This window comes from Aegilops tauschii, chromosome 6 (genome assembly GCF_002575655.3).
Source record: "Aegilops tauschii subsp. strangulata cultivar AL8/78 chromosome 6, Aet v6.0, whole genome shotgun sequence".
Taxonomy (NCBI): Eukaryota; Viridiplantae; Streptophyta; class Magnoliopsida; order Poales; family Poaceae; genus Aegilops; species Aegilops tauschii.
The window spans coordinates 222,781,396-222,789,904 of NC_053040.3; the positions used below are offsets into that span (position 1 = coordinate 222,781,396).

Consider the following 8,509-nt stretch of genomic DNA (forward strand, 5'->3'; position numbering starts at 1 on the left):
CGACGACTCAACACCTTCTACCTCAACCAAGCCATCTACAAGCAACGGCGACAAGTCAAGTTACAAGAAAACTTCGACAAGCTCAAGTCGTCCTCCTACTACAAGCAACTTCAAGCCGAAAGCTTCATCATCATCTACTCCAACCGATGAGACCATCAAGACAAGTTCCATCAAATGTTTCACATGCGGAGGCCGAGGCCACAAGTCCTTCGAGTGCACAAACAAGCGCACCATGATCCTCAATGACGACGGAACCTACGACTCCATGAGTGAAGGAGAAATGGAAGCTCTTGAGCAAGTGGCCATGCACCGACAAGTGAACAATGAAGAAGAAGATGATCACATCTTTTGTGACGAAGACTCAAGTCCCGCTCTTGTTGTCTCCAAGGTCTTGACTCTTCAACATCAACAAGACGAAGATCAAAAATGCCATATCTTCCACACAAAGGCCGGCATCAATGGACGGTCCGTCAAGGTCATCATCGATGGAGGGAGTTGCCATAACTTAGCAAGTGAAGAACTATGCTCCAAACTCCAATTGGTCAAGATGAAGCACCCTCACCCCTACAAGGTTCAATGGCTAAGCGACACCGGCACAATCCAAGTCGAGCATAGGGTACAAGTCTCTTTCAAGATCGGCGCCTATGAAGACACTTTGGAGTGTGATGTCCTTTCGATGATCGTTTGTCACCTCCTTCTTGGACGGCCATGGCAATTTGACCGAGGTGTCATTCACAATGGGCGTACAAATCACTATAGCTTCAAGATGAAAGGGAAAGAGTTTGTGCTACATCCTATGTCTCCAAGCCAAGTGCTCGCCGACAAGCAAAACACCCATCGTGGAGAGAATAGTGAGAGAGCGAACCACCAAAAAGAGAGTGAGCGCCACAAGCCCAAATTGAGTGCCTCCACGATGAGCGACAAGAAAAACTTAGTCCTATTTGCCACCAAGCGTGAGATGAGAGAAGTGTGTGAGAACCCATCAAGTGTCCTACACTATGTCCTATTGTGCAAGGACGAGGCACCAAAAACTAACAACTCTCGCGATCTACCTTTGGTGTTATCTTCTTTATTGCAGGAATTCCAAGATGTTTTCCCCGATGAGCTACCTCCGGGTCTACCTCCACTATGAGGCATTGAGCACCGCATCGGCCTCATTCCCGGAGCACCTCTACCTAACAAGGCCCCATACCGCGTCAACCCCGAAGAAACCAAAGAAATACAAAGGCAAGTAAAGCATCTCATAGACCATGGACATGTGCGTGAAAGTTTGAGTCCTTGTGCCGTACCGGTCATTCTTGTGCCAAAACGAGACGGTAGTTTTCGCATGTGTTCCGATTGTAGACCTATCAATGCTATCACCGTTCGATATAGGTACCCCATTCCACGCCTTGATGATATGCTTGATGAACTTAGCGGTGCCACTATCTTTTCCAAAATTGATCTTAAAAGTGGTTACTATCAAATCCGCATACAAGAGGGTGATGAATGGAAAACCGCTTTCAAAACCAAGTTTGGTCTATATGAGTGGTTAGTCATGCCTATGGGTTTATCGGAAGCACCCGGTACTTTCATGCGTCTTATGCATTACGTGTTTCGCCCTTACATTGGTGAATTTGTTGTTGTCTACTTTGATGATATCCTTGTGTTTAGCAAATCTCTCAAAGAACATGTCACCCACCTTCGCACCATGCTACAAACTCTTCGAAAAGAGCAACTTTATGCTAATATGGAAAAATGCCTATTTGGTGTTGATAAGCTTGTTTTCTTGGGTTTTGTAGTATCTTCTAAGGGTGTTCACGTTGATGAATCTAAGATCAATGCTATTAAAACTTGGCCCCAACCAACCAATTTGCAACAAGTGCGTAGTTTTCTTGGTTTAGCCGGTTTCTACCATAGATTTGTGAAGGATTTTAGCACCATTGCTTCACCTTTGCATGCTTTGAGTAAGAAAAATGCACCGTTTGTTTGGGGAACATCCCAAGATATCGCTTTCAATGAGCTTAAGAATTTGCTTACTCATGCTCCCGTGCTTGCATTACCCAACTTTGACAAACCTTTTGAAATTCATTGCGATGCTAGTGGTAATGGCATAGGAGGTGTGTTAACGCAAGAGAAGCGCCCTATTGCTTATTTTAGTGAGAAACTTTCCGGAGCGCGACTAAATTATCCCATCTATGACAAAGAGCTATATGCTTTAGTGCGAGTTTTGCATGAATAGGAACATTACCTACGCCCTCATGAGTTCATCATCCATACCGACCATGAAACGCTTAAATACCTTAAGGGTCAAACTAAGTTGAACAAGCATCATGCTAAGTGGAGTGAATCTATTGAGTCATATCCTTATGTCATCAAGTACATTAAAGGTAAGGAAAATGTTGTGGCGGATGCCCTTTCCCGTATATGCATGCTTGTTACTCAACTTGAGTTCAATGTCATTGGCTTTGAGCATATAAAAGACTTGTATGAGCATGATCATACATTTGCTATTCCTTATGCCAAGTGTTTGACGCATACTTCTTGGGATCGATACTACATCAAAGATGGATATCTTATGAGAGCTAACAAACTTTGCATCCCCGAGTCCTCTCTTCGCTTGTTGCTTTGGCAGGAATCTCATGGAGGCAGACTCATGGGACATTTTGGACGAGACAAGACACTCGCCACACTCTCCAAGAACTACTTTTGGCCCAAGATGTTTCGCGACGTCAATCGCTTCACCAACCGATGCTCTACATGTCGCAAAGCTAAGTCTAAAGCCCAATCTCATGGCCTCTATATGCCACTTCCAATTCCATATCAACCATGGGAAGATATTAGCATGGATTTTGTGCTTGGTTTGCCTAGAACTCGAAATGGCAAGGATTCCGTTTTTGTTGTTGTGGACCGATTCTCCAAAATGGCACATTTCATTCCTTGCAACAAGATAGACGATGCTTCACATGTTGCAAATTTGTTTTGTAGGGAAATCTTGCGCCTTCATGGAGTGCCAAAGACGATTGTCTCGGACCGCAACGTCAAGTTCTTAGGTTACTTTTGGAAGACCTTGTGCGCCAAGCTCGGAATCAAGCTTTTGTTCTCTTCGGCATACCATCCACAAACCGACGGCCAAACGGAGGTGACGAACCGCACACTCTCCACTCTACTACGCGTGTTGATAAAGAAGAACATCAAGGAGTGGGAGGAGTGCCTACCTATCGCCGAGTACGCCTACAATCGTGCAAGACATTCGACTACCGGCAAGTCCCCCTTCGAGGTTGTCTATGGCTTCAACCCATTGTCACCATTGGACATTCTACCTCTACCGCTACAAGAGCGCACAAACATGGACGCGAGTGCCCGAGTCAACTTCCTCAAGAAGATGCATGAAGATACAAGGAACACCATCGAGCGCCAAGTACAACGACTCACGACCAAGCTCAACGTCAACAAGCAACCCATGATGTTCAATGTTGGAGATCTTGTGTGGCTACACCTTCGCAAGGATCGCTTCCCCAAGGAACGCAAGTCCAAGCTACTACCCCGAGCGGATGGACCCTTCAAGGTGCTTGCACGCTACAACAACAACGCATACAAGATCGACATACCACGTGACAAGTACTCCGTGAGCGACATCTTCAACATCAAAGATCTCTCCCCGTACCATGGTGATGAGGATTTCAATCCGAGGTCGGATCTTTCCCAAGGGAGGGGAGATGATGCGGAGCATCCCATGATCATCCCCATGGACCTACCATCGTCTCATCAAGAGCCAAGAGGACCCATGACACGAGCACGAGCTAGAGCTCTCGAGAACGAGGTGACTTCCTTCCTTAGTGATATCGCATATGATCCACTCGAGACATGGCTACTACCTAAGTCCGATGTGCTATGCATGATCAGGTGTCAAGAGAACCCTCACGAAGATGCACGTGAAGACGGACAAGCCACCAAGTCCATGGATGAAGAGAACCAAGAGAAGAAGGCAAGTTCACCTTTCAGGCCCCGGACATCCGGCCCCTGAAGATGTCAACAACAACAGCAGCCCATCCATCGAAGTGCTACAGGGCCCGGACATCCGGCCCCTGCCCCGGACATCCGGCTCCTCCCGAAGCCCCGGAAATCTGGCCCCTCGCCCGGACATCCGGCCCCGCCTATCCAGAGAGCACAGAATGCATCCACGCCAGCCCGGACATCCGGCACGTCCTGAAGGCCCGGATATCCGGCCCGATGCCCGGACATCCGGCTCCACCTGTCTGCGCATAGTAAAGGGGCCGAAGCCCATGTACCTCTTCGCCCCCCCCCCTAGACTATACATACTCCATCCCCTTCCTCTTTCTAAGGTTAGCAAAGGATTAGCTCATTTAGAGATAGAGCTTTGCTCATCCATTACAGATCTACTCCACGAGAGAGACCGCGGCCCCTCTACGGAGAAGATCACCTTGGATTCAAGACCCCCTCTTGGGTGGCCCCCATCAAGACCTCCTCACGGAAAAGAACCCGTTACTGTTTGTATCGTCCGTTGTTGACTTTGGATCTTGTATCTCACCTTTGTGTTCATCGATCTAGCGCATGTGTGATCTATTCTTGTTGATTGAGTAATTTCTCTCGTGTTCCCCTCGTGTTTCCCCTCGTATTCATCACGAGTAGGGATCAGCTCCTTTCGTGAAAGATCGGCCATCTAGGGTTCCACCCTACATCATGATATCTTCTCGTGAGTCCCTGATCTTGATCGTATACGTTTGCATGTATGATTAGTGTATGATTGAATGGGGGCGTCACAGAGGAGTCCGTTAAGAAAGACCTGAAGGATTGGAGTATCACCAAAAAGCTAGCTGCGGACAGGGGTGCGTGAAAGCTTGCTATTCATGTGTCAAAGCCATGAGTTGGTTGCAAGATATTATGGGTTTCACCTCTAGCCTACCCCAATTTGTTTGGGACTAAAGGCTTTGTTGTTGTTGTATACTATCAAAACTAACCAATTATTTTTACCTTTCCCTTTCTTGATACACCTCATTGGCGGTGTACATGCTGAAGTCATCATCGACCACAGGGTTGGCAGAGATAGTCGGCGGCATCTGCATAAAGGACGCATGCAGGGTCGGAGTGAAGCTCGCTGACGACGACGTGGAGGAGCAGCCTTGGCCGCACCTCCCCCACCCCTCTTCGCCATTTTGACGCTCGCTGCTTCCTCGTCGGTGCAGCGGACTGACGATGGAAGCCGGCCACTTGCCCGTGGGATATGAGCAGGGACATGTTAAACTTCATGCTGGAGAGGGAAATTACTTGCGCCTAGATGGCATATGGGCTCCTTAAAAAAAACTACCTCTGATCCAAAAAATAAAAAATTGAGAGTACGCAATCGCGTTCCTTGGCTTTATAGGAGGCAGAAATATGTACAAGAGTATGATTACATCAAGGCTCTAGCAGCACACACAAGCACCAGCCGGCCCAGCTACCTCCACTCCTACTACACGACCACTACTCACAAAAGATGCTAACTCCTTGTGCTCCCGCTCTAACCCAGGACCTAAGCTCATCAAAGACCTGACTAGTTAAGATGGGCACTGTCAAGCTTACCCTCGTCGGTCCAAATACCAATCCGTTACAATGCTTCCATAAGTGCCAACATAAGTGTTGCGGTTTTAGTTCAAAGAAGATTGAATTTAAACCACAAAACATATTTCACATCAGAGGGAGTATCAGATTGTACGCACTCTGCCAGAATAAGTGTCGTTCAAAGAAGATTACAAGATCTGTTGCTCTTTTTTGACCCAACTTTCCCTAAACCATACTCACGTTTACAAGATCTGCTGGAGCACTTTTAGGGGAACGGATTGTTGCAGACTACTGACATGCCCCAACGAAATCACACCACTGTCCAAGCTCTGCAAATAAGGATCACCATATACTGTTGACCTACTTGCAAATTCATACCACAACACCTGTGCCAAAGCATGGCGTCATGCACAATGATCAGAAGATAAAACATTGACTCGAATTGCAGCCTGAATAATACGACGATGTATCAAGAAAATGTCACAACAAGCCAACAAAGGGGATGGTACTTCCTAGTTATCTTCTCAAAATATTTGACAGGCAGACTTCAGTGGAAATCAAATATTCACCAACCAGGCAAAAGAAATCAGAAGTACAGAACCAGAACACACACTAGACAAAAAAGACTTCCACAGATCTTGAAACTTGTACCAGGTAACTTAGAAGGTCATCTCATGCGGCTTGTCGCCATCCCTGAGGGAGAACCGGGCACCAAGATAATTTTTAAGGTCTGGGACAGCATCGATAGCCTTGATCAACTCAGCGTCAATGACCTTCTGGTCATCCTTCTTGAAGTCTGGCAAATTCTTGGTTGCCTGCAGGGTAACAGAGAAGATATAAAATAAGGTATTGGAACAAGACGGGTAAAGGGCATCTAAAAGGATAATGATGCATGAATGTACCTCCTTATCCGACTCAAATAGCTCGCCCTCAGTCTTCTTTGCCCTAGTCTTCTTCTCCCTAGCGAAGTACTTGTCATCAAACTTCTGCACATTAACCTTAGAGATGTCGACCTTTGTGGATGTGGCAATGACGTAAGCCTGGTTCACTCTGCGGATTGGCACGCCATTGATCTTGAAAGGTCCTAAAGAATAGCAAAATTTAAGATTATAGACATTACAAATTATGACTCATCTGGGGGAAAGTCCAGTGCTTGAGAATAAAGATTAACGTAAAAAAAGTAGACCGGTTATCAGCAAACAACTCCCACTCTGAATCATGAATCTAAGATCCAAAACAAGTCATCCGAATCATGAATCTAAGTTCCAAAATAAGTCATCTCACATGAGAAATGGAAATGGGACTGCCAACAAAAAAATAGGAGCGGGACAACAGCAGAGGGAATTTACGTAACTTTGAATCCCGGGATACCAATGAGACAGGGACAAGTGCTAACTAAAATAAATACCTAGTCCACAAGTACCGAACTTCGAGGGCATTTACAAAACACTAAATCATGTAACGCAAGCAATGTTCTTAGTGCAATCTCAAAATCACATTACTAAACACACTGAAGACTTATGAATGGTTAACACAATAACCCGTTGAGCTACTATTCAATCTCACATTCATACAAAAACTTAACCAAGGTGCTAGAGGTACACCACTAAACAAGCCAGAAAAAACATCCAAGGATTCAACAATGCAACAACCCTTCTCAAATAGCTACAACCTAAAAATGTGTTCGCAATCAGCAGCTCTCCATGGGTAAAGCAACAGATCTACCAAAATGTCACATAAAAAAAACGACGCCCTCCGACCCGTCACGTTAACCTAGCACACGAAGCAACGAGGTCTACCAGTGATGAGGAGAAGGCCGGACTGGAGCTGCTTGAGGAACACCACGCGCTTTCCCATGTACCTCCCCGCGAGCAGGATCAGCACCGTGCCCGGTGTGATGGTCGATCTGCAACAACCGAATCGATCTCGCTGTAAAACTCCGCACGGGATCGGGAGAGGAAGAAGCCAAGCGCGCGGAGTTGCCGGGGAACCGGGGAGGGACGGACCTGAGCTTGGTGGGATGGGGCTTGCGTGTGCTCACGGTGCGTGGCTTGACATCATCAGCGGGATAGAACTTGGGCTCGGCGACGGCGGCCGGCTTCTCGGCCTTGGGCAAGGCGCCGCCGTGCTTGGCCTTGATGGCCCAAAGCCCGCGGCGGTGGTAGGTGTGCGATCTCGACGCCCGCTTTATGCCGAGCGCCATCTTCGACGTCGGAGCCATTGGTGATTCTTCGGTGGACGCGGAGCGGCAATCCGGCGAGAGGGGGCAAGGCGGCGGTGGGGAAGAATGGACTAGGGTTTTGGTCGCTCATTTATACGTGTGCGGTGGTGGAACGCTAGATATCTTCATGTAGTGTGGGCTAATTGCGCAGGCCGATACAGCCCGTGCGAAGGGCTTCTTAAGCCCAGTTCTTTTAACTTGTCGGCGTGCTGTTATGCGTACCGTTTAGTTTTTTTTTTCAATTAGGTTTTATTTTATAGTACTAGTTAGTATGCACGTGCAACGCACGTCTCCCTTCAAAAAGTTATCCACAAGTTTTCAAAATCTACATTATCACTACATGATCATATGTTTTTTCTGTTTTTGTCTTGCTCAAAACTCTGCCTACGTTGTCTCAACATAGCCGGTCCTAAGCCGGGGTAAAGGATGAGGGTTCTCATAGGCTTGGCGAGCCAACGTAAAAATTCAGCCACTCTTATGGAGATGAAACCCAAAAAAAATTCGTTGGGGCATAACCCTCTCAGCGACGCGCCACGTCGGAACCCGGGTGTGGTGTCAAATGGGCAAGGGTCAGGGCGTCACCCCCTTGGTGGCGCGTCGTGTCTTGATATGGATACCGTGGCAAGTGAGCGAGGATTGTGTCGTCGCATCCTTAGTGGCGTGCTACATTGGCGCCTGGATGTAGTGGAAAATGAGCAAGGGTCTTCGCATTTGACTCGACGAGTGCGAAGGGTAAGGAAGCTAGCC

At 47.3% G+C, this 8,509-nt stretch overlaps 1 protein-coding gene across 2 annotated transcripts; it reads right to left on the minus strand.

The window, feature by feature from the left end:
* Window positions 1-5,625: 5,625 nt before the first annotated feature.
* Window positions 5,626-7,856, minus strand: LOC109756619 (large ribosomal subunit protein eL6). Of its 2 annotated transcripts, XM_020315463.3 has the most exons (5): window positions 7,548-7,856; window positions 7,341-7,447; window positions 6,444-6,625; window positions 6,193-6,356; window positions 5,626-5,927 (listed from the first exon to the last, which is right to left on the minus strand). In XM_020315463.3, the coding sequence occupies exons 1-4, from the start codon at window positions 7,760-7,762 to the stop codon at window positions 6,201-6,203; spliced, it is 660 nt and encodes a 219-aa protein (XP_020171052.1). In that variant the 5' UTR covers window positions 7,763-7,856; the 3' UTR covers window positions 5,626-5,927; window positions 6,193-6,200. The 2 variants fall into 2 exon arrangements, with proteins under 2 accessions (XP_020171052.1, XP_020171051.1); XM_020315462.3 differs by lacking the exon at window positions 5,626-5,927 and having other exon boundaries at window positions 5,984-6,356.
* Between the last annotated feature and the right edge of the window lie 653 nt (window positions 7,857-8,509).

Excerpts from the sequence above, each read along its gene's own strand:
- LOC109756619 (XM_020315463.3), bottom strand. The coding sequence starts at position 7,762 with ATGGCTCCGACGTCGAAGATGGCGCTCGGCATAAAGCGGGCGTCGAGA. Across the intron at positions 7,448-7,547 it reads CCCCATCCCACCAAGCTCAG|ATCGACCATCACACCGGGCA; the intron begins GTCCGTCCCTCC and ends CGGTTGTTGCAG. Across the intron at positions 6,626-7,340 it reads CGGCCTTCTCCTCATCACTG|GACCTTTCAAGATCAATGGC; the intron begins GTAGACCTCGTT and ends GCTATTCTTTAG.